Source organism: Tamandua tetradactyla, chromosome 18, assembly GCF_023851605.1.
Source record: "Tamandua tetradactyla isolate mTamTet1 chromosome 18, mTamTet1.pri, whole genome shotgun sequence".
In the NCBI taxonomy this organism is placed as follows: Eukaryota; Metazoa; Chordata; class Mammalia; order Pilosa; family Myrmecophagidae; genus Tamandua; species Tamandua tetradactyla.
In genome coordinates, this window is record NC_135344.1 from 27510521 (window position 1) to 27528648 (window position 18128).

General features: G+C 42.4%; 1 protein-coding gene across 4 annotated transcripts in view; it reads left to right on the forward strand.

Annotated features, from left to right (window-relative positions):
* The window catches only part of CCDC68 (coiled-coil domain containing 68), a 74976-nt gene that overhangs the window by 37260 nt on the left and 19588 nt on the right, over positions 1 to 18128 (forward strand). For 3 of the 4 annotated variants that reach the window (XM_077135418.1, XM_077135419.1, XM_077135420.1), the window contains one exon: positions 8212 to 9480. In XM_077135418.1, the coding sequence (XP_076991533.1) occupies positions 8212 to 8368 (157 nt within the window). In that variant the 3' untranslated portion in view covers positions 8369 to 9480. Of the gene's footprint in view, positions 1 to 8211; positions 9481 to 9610; positions 9695 to 18128 lie in introns of those variants that run through there. The other variant, XM_077135421.1, reaches the window with a different exon arrangement.

An 18128-nucleotide genomic window follows, 5' to 3' on the forward strand; every position in this document is an offset into this window, starting at 1 on the left:
ATTGCTTTTAACAAGAGTTAAAAGATTGGGCCTGAGCATTTTCTTAAAAACAAGTCTGACTCCATACTTCCATTACATGTATAAACTGTGCAGTTCACAGATTATCTCAGATATGTTAATTTAATTTGCCTATTGGCTTTTTAGGATGGGAACTGAGTTACTAATTGACTAAGAGACTTGCTCAAGTTTACTCAGCCTCTCAGAAGTTGTACAGCTGGGCGTCTGAGCTTCAGTATTCTCGTGGAAAAGCCTGTGCCCATTCTGCTAAAAAGGGAATTGGGGATTTGACCCTCTTTGTCTCATTTCTTGGATACTTCTGCTTTATTTCAGACTTGTTTACTTAACCCCCTGTATGACTATGAGCAGAAAATAGTTCCCCAACTTGCCCCTCTGTCATGCTACATTTATAGTGAACACACAGTTCTCTTTTGGGAAAACATGTTTGGTATTTATAAAACAAGCAGTGTTGGCTCCTCAGTATCTATGTAGGAGGTGCCATGGATGCCAACACTCCTTTGAGGAGGAAGCAGAATTATCTTGAAGCTAAGGTTCCATGTCAGAGCACATTGTCATGACTTAAATTATTTATCTGTAGCAGTTGGTAGAGGCTCTCTCAAGCCCCCCATTGGGTGCCTCCACTGAATGTAAAAGTGGGAAAGATTTTGATGGAATATGTATTCTTGGTTTTAATGAAATGTAACCAGAGCTACATTTTTCTTCCTAGTTGATTATTTTACCTTGGTCTGGCCAGAGAATGGGAGGATCTGACCTCTTCCATTCTTCGAGGTTGTAACCCTCAGTTTCCCCTACTTCCACTGTGATCCACTCTATGGCATCCGCCTTAGAGTTCCAGAAAACATTAGACACTAAAGAACAGTCAATTTCAGTCCTTGGACACTCAAATCCCCAGGTCCCTGTAGACTTGAAGATGTTCTAGGATTCTCCCCTCATCATCTTCTCTCCCTAATGGGAAGTCTGTGCAGAGTTATTCACATTCTCAGTGCCTGGGAAATGGGGAATGTGCCCAGGAGAAATACCTCAGGTGTAGGGTCAGCTGCCATTTTTAATTCCTTCTGGTTCTTTTACCTCAGTATGTAGCTCTGTTTCCTTCATAATTTCCATTCTTATAAACATGATGATGCATTGATCTCTGGTAATAAATGCACTTTCTAAAAACCTAAATATATGGCCATGCTAATGTTATTCCTACCCTTTACAACTATCTATTTACATATCCTGGTTCCCAGGAGAATTTAAGATGGTTTATAAAACTATGTAAATATAACACAGTTATAAAAAAAAGTTGGAAATAAATTAGATGAGTCCAAGGAGATACAAGAATAGGTATATAATGAAGTTGACCCACCAAATGTTTATCATCAGGCATTGTGTCTTTTTCAGAGTATATCGCTGACTCAGCTCTTTGCTTTCTTACAGCCAAAAAGTTTTGTGATTCACAGGATCCACATGACTAAACCAAACAGGTCTTTGGGAGAAGTTCACTTCTTTCTAATCTGTCTATAAGATCAGAAAGAAAGTTTTCCGGTATATGTTCATAAAGAGGACCTTGAATGGTGTCTTCAACTGCACTCTTATAGTAAACACAGAGGCTGTACCTCATAACATCCATTTTAAAAAAACAGTATGATGCCCAAGAACAATTCAATCAAAGCAGTTATAACAGTGGGAGTAGAAGACAATGTGGGAAGGTCTTATACCACCCTCTAATGCTGCGAGTTAACTCAAATACAGATTTTAGGGTGAGGAATGGATGGAGACATAGTCCTCCATGAACTATTTCCTTTGACCAAGACTTTGACAGACACTAAGCAGTAGCAGAGACATTGAAGGCAAACTTCATAATATCTCCTGTTACTAGTTAAAGGTAAAGCCATTCATTTTTGCATTTCTGTAAATTTAAGGGTAGGACTAACTTCCTTTCTTGAATGCTAAGGAATCTAGCAAAGAGCACCAGAGGGAAGATCCCCTAGAGGATAGGGTAGATTCTCTACTCTTTTTGTCAGGGCTTTTGTTTTGAACCTGATCTCATTGCCATTTCCAGCTTGCTGTCTTCTTGAGCTCCAGTTCTGGAATATATGAGTCAAAAAGAAATAGGGAACTTAGCATTGTGTTGTTCCTTGGATCCTCAAGCCCCAAGACATTCTGTCTTCTCTCCACCTTTTAGAACTTGTTATATTTCTTTATATATCATGTCCAGCGTTTTTAGGTATACATTGTGGGAAGAACAGGCAAAAAGTACATTTACCCCATCTTCCTTGAAATTGAAAGATGCAGGAGTCTTTCAATTCTATTTTAATTTCAACAGTTGCTTTATATTATTATTTTACTGCTTGTTTTGTGGAAAGCATTGATGAAAAATTATATTGAGGCACTAGGAGGTAGAGCCTGAATCCTAAAAGAACTTTGTAGAAGGACTGTGGGTTCTCCATCTAAGCCTGGCTCTTCATCAGGTATTCCTCCTGTTTTGCTTTAGCACCTCTTTATTAAGATGGGATGCTCTGATTGAATGGTAAATTATAAAGCTTAAAGGAAGCTCAAGAGGCAGCTGTTAGATATAGTCTCACATTTGAAGGTCTTAAATGGATGACTGGATTTTACATTTATTGAGGAATACTAATGCAAATGTTCTGTAGCTTCCTTTAGACACTTGTTCTACTAAATTAATGCAGATAAGCCTGGTAGCTCTGTATTTTCAAGAGTGATTCTACAAATACTTTATTTATTTTTTTTTATCTAAAGACCTATTTCAAATTTTTATCTGTAGAGAACTTCATGGTCATACCTTCAAGGAATACATGAGGAAATTTTCTGAGCTTGGTATTTTGGAGTAGCATAACTGTTTTGGTTTGTTAAAGAGGCCAGAATTCAATATACCAGAAATGGAACAGATCTTACAAAGGAAATTTATTACAGGTTTATAGTTCTAAAGCCATAAAAATGTCCAAACTAAGGCATCCAGAGAAGGATACCTTGACTCAAGAAAGGCTGATGGGTGCAGAACACCTCTGTCAGCTGGGAAGGAACCTCTCGTGTCTGCTGTGGTCTTTGGCTCTGATTTCAAACAACTTCCCTTGGGGAGTTTTCTTTTTGAATCTCCAAACATGGGGGTCTCGTGTTGGCTGTGTTGCTTCTTAGGTTTGTCAAAAATGTTTCCCCTTTTAAAGACTCCAGTAAATTAATCAAGATGCACCTTAAAGGGTGGAGTCATATGTTCATCTAATCGAAAGGCCACACCCACAATTAAGGGGCTCAATCTCTATGGAAACCATCTCATCAAGGGTTTCCACCCTAAACAACAGGTCTGGCCCCACAAGACTAGATCAGGATTAAAACATGACTTTTCTGGGGTACGTAATAGTTTCAGACCAGCACAGTAATCATCCCATCCCTCCCCACTTTAGAGCCACCTTTTTCCCCTATGGTCTGGGAGTTCTGGTTTGCCATGAGGCTCATTCTGAATGCTTACAAGTCATAGGATTTTTATATTTATGGATATTCAAAGCCAACCTGTCTCTGCCAAACCTCTGAGTTCTTTCTCATTTTCCAGGGAAGTCCTGAGTCAGAACATTCAGTGGGTCACTGCTGCACTTTCCTCCTTTTTCTTTTCTCCTCTTTCCTTCCACACTGGAGGAGTTTTGGATTTTAGTATGAGCTGTGGGGCAGATTGTGCTTCCCTTCCATTTTGTTTGTCCACATATCTTTTCCTAGAGCCTGGATATTTTTTCTTATAAGGCTCCCTATTTCCCGAACTTCTGCATATTCTCAGTTCTGTCCTCCAAGATTTCCGAGTACTACTCCCAGATTTCTCAGCCCCACCCCCTGGAAGATCCCAGTCTCCTGGAGTTCTGAGCATCTCCTTTCCCTGAAGATTTCCTTTGTGGGCTGTGAGCTCCTCTCATTCACAGTTTGAACTGCAACCCTCTAGAGCCTGGCCTTTTCTAGGAGGGGTCTGAGTTTTCCCCACCAGCTGAACTTTCTCTACCCTGAGCCCTTGGCAAGGAGGCTTTTCAGCCACCAGCTCAGAGTGACTAAAATCTAATGTTAGTATAGGCTGGTGCTAAAGCAGCCATTCCTAAACTTGAACTTTAGAAATGCTGAGGGCCACAGGTGCTGCTGTTGTCAGCTCTGATCAATGTACAAGTCATTGTCATCAGAATGGGCTATCACATTTCTTTCTTTGCATACTCTTCTTTTCTGTGAACTATATAGTGTTTTAGTTTGTTAAGCTGCCAGAATACAATAAACTAGAAATGGAATGACTTTTAAAAGGGGAATTTAATAAGTTCTAAGTTTATAGTTCTAAGCCTATGAAAATATCCAAACTAAGGCATCCAGGAAAAGAAACCTTAATTCAAGGAAGGTTGATGGGTCAGGAGTAGTCACAAGGCTGATATCTGTGGTTCCTTGCTTCTGGGCTCCATTGCTTTTAGCTTCTCTTCCTGTGGGGTCTCCTAATTTTGCTTCTCTGGGGCTGGCTTTCATCTCCTGGCTTCCCTTGGCTTTCTGCAAGTTCTGGCTCGATTAACATCTCATGGCAACATCTGGGCTCCAAGCATCCATGTTAAATTTCTTGAACTTGACTATTGCAATTAAGGTGATTAATAATTGAATATCCATCTTTGTATTAAATGTACGTGGAAGTATTATGTGTTCAAGAGATATGATGTGGGCAGTCTGCTCTCAAATGTCCAGAAAATAGAGATAGATAAATTAGACAGATAGATTAGATAGATAGATAGATAGAAATGGCAGAGGTGGCAAAATGTTAAAATTAGTGGATATAGGTTGTGCCGGTTTGAAACTATTATGTACCAAGGACCAAAAAACCATGCCCTTTAATCCTCATTCAGTATTGCTGGGTGGAATCTTTTTGATTGTTTCCATAGAGATGTGACCCACCCAATTGTGGATGTTAACTTTTGATTAGATGGGTTCTCATTCAAGATGGGGTTGCTTACTGGAACCCTTTAAGAGGGAACTATTTTGGAAAAAGCTTCAGTACCAACAGAACCTATCGAGTCAGAGACCTTTGGAGAAGGAAAACACCTCTGGGAAGCCTTATGAAATGAGGAGAAAAAGCTAGCAGACATCACCATGTGCCCTCCCAGCTGAGAGAGAAACCCTGAACTTCATTGGTACTTTCTTTGGAGTTAAGGTATCTTTCTCTAGATGCCTTGATTTGGATATTTTCATGGCCTTAGAACTATAAACTTGCAACTGAATACATTTCCTCTTTAAAAGCTCCTCCTTCCCGGTATACTGCCATTCCCACAGCTTCAACAAACTAAAACATGGGTATCTGGGGAGTGACTGAGGTGGAGTTAGGGATTTGGAGTGCTCTGTATGGGGGTTGTATTATTTTTGCAACTGTCCTGTAAGTTTGCAATAATATGAAAACTAAACATTTAAAAAAAGGAGAAAACAGAGCATTGTCAGATTCCCTAGAGCTGTCCTACTTCCTACATCTTTGGCCACATCCCTTTCCAAACACAACTCCCCCTTTCAACCCTAAAAATAACCACTGTCCTGACTTTTATGTCATCCTTTCCTTGCTTTTCTTTATACCTCACCACCTAAGTATGCATGCCCAAACACAGCCACTTACTTTTACCTACTTAAGTCTTTATAAGCGGTATCTTGTGTCTGTTTTCTTTTGTTCCATATTGTGTCTGTGGGATTCATCCACAGTATTGCCGTGCCCTGTAATTCATTTTTATTGCTGTAAATATTCCACAGTGTGAATATACCATAATTTGCTTATCTGTTCCATTGATGAACATTGAGTCATTTCCAGGTTTTAGTATGCTCGCTTTTATACATATTCTTGTATGTATCACCTAATGCATATCTAGGTCACAATTCAATTTTGATAGAAAAAAGTTTTCCAAAGTGATTATACCAATGTATACTTCTAATAGCAGTGTATGAAGTTCTGTTTCTCTGAATCTTTGCCAACACTTTTTTTTTTCAGTCTTCTTAAATTATCACTGTTTTGATGGCTGTGTAGTGAAATGTGTGTGGTTTTAATTTGCATTACTTTGGTTATTAATCATACCATCTTCTCATATGTTTTCGCTATTTGGATTGCTTTTTTGTGCATGTATGAAGTCCCTTTTCAAGTCACTTTCCATCTTTTTCTCTTAGGTTATCTGATACTGATTTGTAGCTGTTCTTTATATATTCTGGATATGTCTGTATTAGTCATATGTGTTGTAAATATTCTGAGGCTCTCCTCTTCACTTTGTTTGATAACTGAAGTTCTTAATTTTTGTCTAACTTTAAAACCTCCTCCTCTATTCCCTATGTGTGAAGAACTATCTGAAAACTTTGTTTTGTTTCATATCACTTTGTTTTGTTTCAATTAATTCTTATGGGGTGATGTGGGTTTTTCAGTTTTCTTTTTCTTTCTTCCTATGAATATCCAGTTGTCTCAGTACCACTTGTTGAAAAGACCATCCTTATGCAATGTTCTGCAGAACCACCTTTGTTATAAATCAAGTTTATTGGTCTATGTCTTTGATATAACTATATTAAAAATGGCATGGATATATCATTATTTATTTTATCAGTCTTATTCTGATAAGCATTTCAATTGTCTCCATTTTTTACAGTTCAAACAATTTATCAATGAACCTCAGTTTAGATATATTTTTTGACTTATATATGGTTTAATTGTTCCTGCCAAAGGGAAATAATTATTCTATAAGATGAATTCCGTAGAATAAATAAATAGTAATGACCACCATTATACATTATTTGTACTTTGTACAAGGATTTCTTTAGTTTAGATATAAAATTTTTTCTTTGGTAAACTCAACTCGTATTAACATCTCTCATGCAAAATCAAAAGATGAAAACAAAATGCCTAAACATTGCATGTTGCCTCCAATTTCCTTGAGTTTGCGAGACTGTATTACGTACCAGAAGTTATTACGATGCTCTTAGTGGTTTAGTGCTTTGCTCCCCAGAGTGTGGCTCACAGCCCAGCACCTTCAGCAGCACCTGGGGGCTTGTTAAAATGCAGGACCTAGGCCCACCTGTGCCCAGTGAGTCATCTGCATTTTAATAAGACCCCCAGGTGATTTGAATGCACATTACATTTTGAGAAGCAATGTTTTAGTACGTCATGCAACAAAATAGAGACTAATCGCTCTCTTAAGCCCATTTTCTGAAGTTCCAAATTAATTTTCATGACCTCTGTAATATGTGTAGAGGTTATAAAAATAAAGAATTATGATTGCATTCACGAAACCTCAATGGGCTAAAATAATGTTCATTCGTTTCTTTGTAAAAAGCTTATTTTCAAAAAGCACATTGACTTTCCCTACTGGACTGACAAAATAATCCTGTAAAGTAGTAATTGTAGTCATTATTATTTGTTATACTTAGGCCTAGATTACTTGAGTGACTTCCCCAAGGTCACAGGCTTCCTAGCTTTAGTGTCTTGCCACAATGCATGTTGTTCAGACTCTAATAATATTGGTAAGAAGAGACACAGCCAAAAGCTATATAATCAATTTCAGTTACCTAAATCAAGCTTTGAGAAAGTGTGAATAATATAAATTCAAACTTAAACTATCTTCCTCAACAATGGTTAATGTAAACCCAAAGTATTAGCTATAATTTAATTTCTTCTTGCCCCACCTATAAGACAATAGAATTACAAAAAGCAGGAAGCCAAATAAAAACAGAGAATCATGGGAGAAACCTACAACATATCCTAAATCTATGTCATTGGAAATTGGCTTCTGATATTCATGTTAACCCCCCATTCCTGTGCCATGTTCTGACCCTGCCCTCCATCCACATGTCTTTATCTGTGTGTTTTGGTGGGTGCCAGGTCTGTGGGTGCTTGTAGGCAAGACAGGTTAGATTTCTCAGTGCTTCACTTGTCTCAGTGCTTGGCTCAGCTCCCAACCCGAGGGAGTCTTGGCGGCCAGAAAGTAGCTTTGGACATGAATTGATATTCTCTTTCAGCTTCTTCTCTGAGCAAATCAGAGGCTGCCCCATTGCTGTGTCTCTTTCGTGTGTCTTCTGTGGACACCCGCAGAGCCCTGGGCTCTTACCTACCTCCTGCCCAGCTGCAGTGGAGTGCGTGGGGAGAGCCTGGCAGCAGGGGCAAGGGGAAAGAAGTGGATAACTCCTTAATAAATCCTGGTTTTCTTTCCTTTGTTTTCTTCACATCCCCAGTTGCCAAGATCTTCAGATGGAGATTTCCACTCTCCAGGAGCAGATCTCTCACCTGCAGTTTGTGATTCACTCCCAAAATCAGAACCTGCGCTGTGTCATCCAGGAGGTCAGATCAATCCCGTGGGTTTGTCTGGTAGAGGGTGTGCTTACAGTGTGAAGTCCAAACACAAGTGGCCTGGACCTGAGACATAATGAGGTTTTTCTCCCCACTGACACATCCTTTGTTTCTCAGGCAACAAGGCTCTGTTTTCAGTGCCCTCTCCTCTGTGTGTGCCAACATCTGTAATGTTCTCAATGAAGATTGTTTAGGAAATTGTGTTTAACTGCTCCTTAGATTTATCAGTGATTTTGAGTGTTCTGAGCCAAGTAATGTATACTGTCCTTTAGGAGATACTATAGATCAGGGGATTTAGTCCTTTCTTAAGGGGGAGGTAGCTTTCATAACCTCAGAAACAGCACATTCATTTAGGAGGTGGTTTAGGGCAGGGATGGAGCATTACCTTATTCGCTGGGGACATCTTGGCAGGTGACAGAAAAGGGTAGCGGTGGCTGGCTGGGAGACTATATGAGAACTGAAGATCTATTTCAGTACATGTATTTAGATTTAAAAATCAGATCTCCATTCAGTTTTTTTTTAAAACACAGTATTTCCAAAAGGAATCCTCCAAAATAACTCAAATGCCTTTCTGACATAAATGCATCATCTCTGCTTGCTTGGCTGTGACCTCACTGAAGGGCCAGAAAATTGAGTAATGGCATTTCAGAGCCAGAAGGGCCCCTGGCACCAACCCCCACTCCCAGTTTACAGATGAGAGAACTGAGGCCCAGAGCGTTGAGGTGACCAAGCTGGTCGGGTAGAGAGAGGCAGAGTCGGGTCCCCATACCTCATGCACCGCTCTGCCTCTCCCCTCCCCCCAGTTCCACATTGCCCCCCAGCAGATGCTTTTCTTCCAAAACTAAAGGGGTGGTCATCGTTATGCTTCTGGGGGCCGAGATGGCTTCGGGGAGTGTCTCCCTGCCAGGCGATAGCCTTGCATCTTGTCCCCAGCAGCTGGGGCTGCAGGATGAAAATGCTACATCGCTGAGACATGAATGTGCTGTTTCTGAGGTTATGAAAGCTACCTCCCCAACAAACGCTGCTTTCCACAGGCTGCAGCCCTGCTGAATGTAGTCTCATCAGGTTACTAAGGCTAGCATCGTCTGAGTGCTCCTTTCCCCAGCTACCGGTTCAGCCAGCTCTTTCCAGGAACCTCCTGAGTCTGCTAATGCTTTGGGACTGCTTTTTTTTTTTTTTTTTTTAATGGAAATCATTTAAACTCAGAAACATAAACAATTTATGATTTAGAACTATTCCATGTTGTCTGACAAGGCTGTTCCAATTATGTTTCCTAATTCTTAGATGGAAGGATTAAAATTTAATGTAAAAGAACAAGATAAAAGAATTGAAAACCTGAAAGAAAAAATAAACATACTTGAAGCCCAGGTAAGGAGGAAGTCGGTCACACACTTCAGTGTGAATGTGTGAGTGTGTTCAGTGGGCATGGATGTATTTGTGTGTGTGCATATGGATGTGTCTTTTGTCAGAGTGTCTGTATGTGGGTGTGTCTGATTGTGAGTGCGTTTGTGTATCTGAGTGTGCCTTTTTTGTGAGTGTATATGATTATGAGTGTGTGGTAAGTATGAGTGTATGCATCTGAGGGTGTCCACATGTGAATATGTGTGAGTGTGCTTTTGTGGTTATTTGTGTTTGTGTGATTGCTATTGAGTAAGAAATTATAGCTTTTTTGGAGGAGAGATGATAATTACTTAAACTATATAGTAACGTATCCAACTTCCCCAGAATACTTGCCATACTGGCAAAATAGATGATGCCCTTTCTCCATATAGACTACCTGAATTAGGAATTTGGTGTTTTAGCTTCCTTGACTGCCCAAGCAATTACCGTGTAGTGGTGCAGCTTAGCCAATGGAAATTGATTTGCCCACAGTTTTGAGGCAAGTCCAAGTCAAGGAGTCATCAAGGCGGTGCTTTCTCCCCAAAGATTCTGGCATTCTGGGGTTGGCTGCCAGCCATCCTCAGTCCTTAGCTTGTCACATGTCATGGCACATGGTGGCATCTCCTGGCTTCTCCCTTTACTTCAGGTTCTGGTGCTGTCCAGTTTCTGGCTGTTCCTGCTGGCTTCCTGTCTGTGACCTTCACTCCACTCATGAAGGACTTTACTGATGGGATTAAGTCCCAGTTGAGATGAGCCATGCCTTAACTGAAGTCACCTCATCAAAAGGTCCTACTGACAGTGGGTTCACACCCACAGGAATGGGTTAAGTTTAAGAACATACTTTACTGGGGCACTTGCATAGATATACACAGCTTCAAAGCACCACATTTGGTCTAAGCCACTCTTGTGTAAGTTCAGCTCTAGCTGGATCGCCAGGCTTTTGCTCTCCTGCTTTGCTCCTGGCACATGTTCCCTCCTTGGCCTGAGATGCCCTCTTACCTCCTCTTTCTTCGTTCAAATCCATCATGGCTTTAACACTTTTCAAGAAGCCTGTTGTATTTCTCCTGTTTTTCGGTGTTTTAAAACTTAGCATAATACTATATAATTTACTAAGATACGACACATTTTTCTTTCTGTCCCCTCACTGCCCCTTTCTCACGTTCAGCTGTAGTACTAGGCTGGTAGAGTTCCTGCCCCCGCAGGAAGTGCATTGGGGCTGCCTCCAGAGTGGGAGTGCCTCTAGGGGACCCCACTGGTGCCACCTCACCTCAGCTCTTACTGCTTTGTGCACCCCTTTTGTCTCTGTCAGGGGGCTCCTCACTAATTGTCCAGACCTGGCCACCTTCTCTACTTTATCCTCAGAATCCTGACTTCCTGCCTGTTTGTCTGTCTGAAAGCTAGAACTCGTCAAACCTCACTCTTTCCTTAGATTCTCACTCTTTTTAGTTTATATAGGCTGCTTGGTTGATAAAGATGACGCTCACTGCTCTCTGTACAACAGAAAATGCAGTTACAGTGTGAATAATTGGCTCAAAACTAGGACCCATTCAAGTGCCCAGTCACACCTGGTTGATTTATAACAAGGGCCCTTCAAGTTGCATGATTCATATCTCCTTGGAGCCTCTTCCTCCTAGAATGTTTTCTGAAGGCATTTCCTCACCGCCTTTATTACTTCGTGGTCTTTGCAAATGTTGCTTGTTAAAATATTTTTTCTTATTTTATTTGCATTACATTGACGATATATGATCATTCATCCCATATAAACCAGGAAATATGGCTAAGCAAATACAATAAGAAAAACCACCCATAGACGTCCCAGCCATGGTTAATAACTCGTAGCATAGTTGTGGCTCTCTTTATTTCTGGGTGGATCTGTGTGCCTGCTACAGACCTACAAGCATAAATAAAAGGGTAGACTATATGTGGCATCAGACTTGCATATTGTAATGTGTTTTTAAAAATTCATTCGTTTCTTCATATCACTAATTATGTAACTAATTCAACAAATAATTATTGAGGGGTTACTATGATATAGGCTCTGAAGTTCAGGAAAATAATATTCAACAAAATAGAGATGAGCCCTGCACCCTAGAATTTACTGTCTGGTAAAGGAGACAGACACTCAGCAAATGAACAGAATAACTAACAATGTTATGAAAAGGCTGTGCAGGAAAGAACATGCTGCTCTGAGAGATGACTCTTGGTAACAGTCCAAGAAACTGAAATTCAGTCTGAACCCAGTGAAAATCTGGGTGGTAAGGTGTCCGCGACTTCTCGCTCAGCGTCAGGCCCCCGGCCGGCGGGTGAGACAATGAGGAGAGACAGAGAGACGCAGACAAATCCGCGCTGGTGAGAAACACAGGTCCAAGACACGTAGCAGTTGTAAGCACAGACCTTTACTGGAGTTAAGCTTGCATTCTCTGTTACAGGTTCCGCGCGGGCGAAATTTCCCGCGGGGGAACAACCTCTATGCGGCCGTCAGGCACGGCTCCCTGTGGGTCGTCTCCGCCCACCCCGTCCGGGTAACCTCTTATATACTGTGCCCAAACCCAATAGGTTAGTGCCACGTATACAGAGGTGATTGGAAGATAGGGTTGGTGGGCGTGTGCGTCATTTGCGGAAGCAGGATGTGAGCGCCATCTTAGCTCACTCGATGGGCGGGGGGAACTCTAGAGCAGGCTGCAGCGTGTCCACTAGGCCAAACCCGGAAAGCGGCTCTCTACATCTCCCCCTTTTTGTTTTTATAAGAGGCATGGTCCGTAGACCGTATTCTTGTACCCAGTGTCTCTATTGATGATGGTGCTCCCGTGAGCTTGATTAGCCCACTACTTGTTTTGGTGCTTTGGGGAGTCTGGACTAGGCTCCAGCCATCTTGCGGCTGAACCTCTGGCACCGACCAGAATGCTCACCTCATATAGAGACCGGAGAGTCCGTGAACTGGATACCACGTGACTCCTCCCTGCAGTGCTTCGCCTCGCAACTGGGTCAAGCGGGGATTATGAGAGCGACAGCCAGGGCATAGGAAACGCTGCGGAGGCCTCGGTGCAATGGCTAGAGCCAAGCCCAGTCTGGCCAGGACTGCGGCCGCAGCTCCACCGTCGAGGCGGCTAGGCGCGCAAAATTAACAGCCTCTGGTGCCTAGCTAAACACGGGTAGTGGCCAGGGAGCCTGCAACAAACCTTGCTGACAAGAGCTTTGCCCCAGGTGATTCAGACGGGCTATCTATCGAGGAGGGACGCACACCCACATTTGACTGGGAAGACATAGCTAACATGGTAGAAACACGTAGTTGCTGCTGTGTCTGGAACAAGCGTTCTAACAAACATTTAACAGTGACTAAGCCCACTAATAGTCCCACTGCCACGAGAATCCAAGTAGTCAAATTGGGCCAAGAGAACCATGAGGTGACTCGGTTCCACAGACTTTGTACAGTCTCGCCCAGTTTGGAAAGGTCGAAGGCAACGGGGGTTATTAAAACTGGTCCCCCTTCTAAACAATCGAAGGGTGACCGGCGCTTTCGTTGCTATCTCGTCAGTCGCCGCCGTCATCAGCAGAGTTGGAGGCCTGATCTGATGGTTCAGGTTGAAGGCTTGTTGGTTTTTTAGGCAACAGCTCCGTGGCCTCCTCGGGCGATGTCACGGTTCTCACCAGTCTTTCCGGAACCCACACAGGTTGATGTCCTGGTTCCTGGGGAAAAACACAAACAGAGCCTCTGGCCCAGCTGAGCACTGGGTCAGGGCCTTGCGACAGTTGAGCCTTTGGGGACAGGCCGTGACCTATTCCCCCTTTCTGTTTCTTTAGTAAGTCTTTGATGTCTAAGATGAAAATAGACCAATGCTCTGGCAGAGCTGAGAGAAGGGGCAACCCCATCTGAACAGGTCCTAAGGACTCCATGCAATTATTAATGGCTCTTAAATCATGTAACAATCTCCATCTACCTGATTTTTTCTTTATGACAAAAATAGGGGTGTTCCAAGGTGATGTGGAGGGAATGATGTGGCTCTTTTTTAACTGATCTGACACTAGAGTGTGTAATGCTGAGAGTTTTTCCTGTGATAATGGCCACTGAGGCACCCACACCGGGGTACTGGTCTTCCATTTTAGTTTTATAGGTGTGGGTGGGAATCTCCCCTCAGTGGCCCCTAGGAAAAACCCAGGCCTCGTCTGTCAGAATTGGAGACAGCTTGTATAGGCCTTGAGCGCCCGTGCAATGAGGCTCCTAAGCCTTTGCCGGGGACATATCCCATTCTTTTTAACAAGCGCTTAGAAGTTGGAGAGCAGCCACTGTAATTACCTGATTCGGCCACCAGAGGGAGCCCGTGGTGAGGGTTTTTGGCGAGATCACCAAAACCATTCACCGGAAGCCGCCGCGTCCCTGCAGCAGGCGCTGGCGGGGCGGAAGGCTGCGTGGGTGAGACAGGGGGCCTCCCCCAATCGATCAGCGGAGGCGCGTCTGCACCCTCGGTCTCATCACCATCTGACTCTGAGTCAGAGGTGTCTGAACTATCGCTTGACTCTGGCGGCTTGCCTTTACGGGAGCCGTCCGCAGACGAAACTGACTGAGTTTCTTGGAGCGCTTGCCGTGCCTGCAGCAGGGCGGAAGACGGACTGAGGCCTGAAGTAGACTCTGCCTCAGGGCAAGCACGGACGGTTTCCCAGATAGGGACTAGGATCGGGTCCATACAAAGGCCCGTCCGGCGCGCCCGTTCTATGTCATTACCAAGTTTTAACCAAGAAGGCAGACTGAGGCTACCGGAATGGGCGAACCAAAGGGCAAAGGTAACAACATCGTCAAGGAACCGCAGGAGGGAACTCTTCTTAACTGAGATGCCCCGCTGCTTCAAAAGGGTTTTTAAAGGGGGTAATAAAGGTGAACTTCCTGACTGCCCCATGCTTGCAGTCGGCACTGGACCTTAACTAATCGGGGAGCTCTCCCGATTCACTGGGGCTACCTGAACGCCCACAGCCCTTAACTCTCACGTAATAGGAAGCACTTACCTTCCCACGGTGATCAGGCGTGGAAAGTCCGCTGCGAACTCAAGAAGCACGTCCTCACCAGCTCGGGGAAAGGCAGCAGAAGGGTTCCCCGTACGGGCCACCACTTGTCCGCGACTTCTCGCTCAGCGTCAGGCCCCCGGCCGGCGGGTGAGACAATGAGGAGAGACAGAGAGACGCAGACAAATCCGCGCTGGTGAGAAACACAGGTCCAAGACACGTAGCAGTTGTAAGCACAGACCTTTACTGGAGTTAAGCTTGCATTCTCTGTTACAGGTTCCGCGCGGGCGAAATTTCCCGCGGGGGAACAACCTCTATGCGGCCGTCAGGCACGGCTCCCTGTGGGTCGTCTCCACCCACCCCGTCCGGGTAACCTCTTATATACTGTGCCCAAACCCAATAGGTTAGTGCCACGTATACAGAGGTGATTGGAAGATAGGGTTGGTGGGCGTGTGCGTCATTTGCGGAAGCAGGATGTGAGCGCCATCTTAGCTCACTCGATGGGCGGGGGGAACTCTAGAGCAGGCTGCAGCGTGTCCACTAGGCCAAACCCGGAAAGCGGCTCTCTACAGTAAGGCATGCCCGGCAGAAGAATCAGAATATGTAGAAGGCATTTTGGGTACCTCTGATCAAAAAAGGCCATGGCAGGGCTTGAGAGGACAGTGGGAAGCTAGGAAGAGGCTAGATAATAAAAGCCTTTAGATTGGGCTAAAGATTTCTTTCTTCTGTTTAACAATATATCTGGAAAATCTTTGCTCACCAATCAGATTACATTTGCATTATCTTTTTAAGGAGCCAGCAGGGTTTCTACCCCATACAATAATTTAATTAACACATTCCCTATTATTTGCAATGAGATTGTTTTTCAATATTACTTTTATAAACAGCACTGAACTGAACAGACTTGAGTGGACACCACTGATCACATGTATGACTAATTCCTTAAGACACATTTTTAGAAGTGGAATCCACCTCAAAGGGTCTATTTGCTTTTAAGGTTTCTGATATGCATTTTCAGATTTGCAGGTTCCTGCTGGACCAGTCATCTCCCTCAGCTGCCACAGCTGCTTCTGCTCTAGCAGTTGACCCTTCACTCACTTTCAGTCCTTCAATCTGGACATTTCCAGGGCATTCCATCATGCTCTCCTTGTTCTTTTCACTATTAAGAGAAAAATCTTATTATTTTCATGTAATCTAAGAAGGGAGAGATGATAAACATATTTGCACAGATTCTGCTTTTGGACTGGGAATCTCACTGAAATCCAAGTTGATCTGTAATTCTGGGGGTCTGATGAGAGGTAAGGATCTAACTTTTAGTCTCTCTTTGTCAAATAGTTTGTTGTTTCTTCATGGACTTCAAATGCCAGAATTATCCAAGAGTAAATTCTTAGGTTGAAGTTCTAATCCATTGGTATATCTACCTATTTGGGCTCCAATACTCTGCTGTTTTAGTTTTTGTACATCTGTAATACATTTTGCTTTTGGGTTTGGCATTTTTGTCTAAGATTACCTAATAAGGTGCCAGTGCTTGTCACAGAATTAAGTATTCGTGGAGCTGCTACTTCTATTCCAGTTTTATCCTCTTTAGTTGTGTCTGTTTATTTCTGTTATCTCCAAAGTGGATTTCATTTGTAGCTCCTAAGTAAACTCTTCACCCAGATACTGTACCTTAATTAGCCAACTGGTGTTTTGGTACAATAGTGAAACCAGGAAAGTACTCTTGTTTCCATCATGCTCAGTTTCTGTATCCCAAAATTTGGCTAATTATTCTTGGCTAGCCCCCAGGTGCTGGTATGGGATAGCAACAGATTTGTGCCCCACTCATGGAAATTCTTGGTCGGCTGCAGACTCTCTGCGGTGAAGTTACAGCATCTCTCAACGTTCTCTTGGATTCTCTAAATGTAGCTCAATCCAAGCTAGTGTTTCTTTTATTAAAAATACTTCAAATTGCAGCAGTATCTTACGTCCTCAAGATTTATTAACCTCCATATGTGATCCTTTCCCTTTGCAGCAGTCAACATTACGATATCCATTTGGGTTTCAAAAAGTTATAAGTGTTGGAGATCAGGGTGGGGCATCTCTGAGCCAGTGATGTTTGACCAAGTGCCAGAATGTAGTGAGCATTTGAGGTATAGTGAGGCTATTTCTACTCTGTCCCTGAAGAATTCTTTATTATGACGGTCTTAAACTGGGAGGTTTTATGCAGGGCTATGCTATCTACAGTGCAAATTTAAAACCACTATCCCATTTGGGAAGCCATTAAGTAACTCGGTGGACCAATCCAGCTTATGAAAAATGGTCACTATAGCTTAAACAAGCCTTTTCAACACATCACCTCTCCAAAGCATACAGACAATGTACTTTCATAGCCATACTAAAAGCTTGTGTCGTTTTAGGCATGGTGCATATTTCATTTTGTTTAATCCTCAGAGCTGCTCTGGTGGAAAGTTATTATTTACTCCATTTATCCGTGATAAAACAGATTCAGAGAAGTTAAGAAACGCGTTAAAAAGTCGCTCAACTGACAAGTGGCAGAGCTGGCATTTCAGTCTGCTTGACTTTGAAGCACATGCTTCTCCACCGCCCCACCCCCCAATATATAATTAGAAATCATAGTTATGACACATTTTCTTGATCGTTTATGTTTATTTTAGGCACTGTCACAGTTACTACGTTAAAAGTTTTCTATTTTGCTCTAGGAGTTTATCAAGTCATAAAAAATACTCTTTTCCTATATTGTTCTTTCTATCCTAGCAGATTATTTTATCCTCCATATGGGAAATAAATTTGGAGGGAATCTATCCTTTAAAAAAAAGAACTGTTAAGGTTTTTAAACCTCTTTTAAAGATCATAGAAAATTTCTGCTTTGCATGTCTTTCATAATCTTAATTTACAGCTTCTCCCACTCATCCCACATTTCATACATTTCTGTCTTCTCCACTAATGACCTGCACATATGGAAATAAGTCTTCAAAAATTACTCCATTTTCTAAACTATAAAGGTTCTTCTACTTTATATAATCACTATCACCCTTAAAATTTAATTCCAAAGGTATGCTGATAGAAGAGTACACATGCAAAAAATTAGGTTCTTTTGGAATACTGTGTCAATAAACTATCTTTAGATAGAGTCATAATTCTCTGGCTAGTGATTTGTAGTTTTGTAAACTAAATGATTTAGCAAAACTTATCACATGATTGCCCTAGTAAGAGGAAAGTTGCAAAATCCCATGAAACCAAGGATAAATAGCTAAATCTGGTGGGTGAACTAAAGTCAGTGTGGAAGATGAAATACGTTAAAATAAAAGCAACGTATTCTGATTACTCTTATGATTTTGTATTGTTTGGTATTTGTCAATTCGAGAAACTAGGAGTATCTTTGAAAAATCATCCAAACAGCTTCTAGGTAGTTGTCCAGGAATAGAAT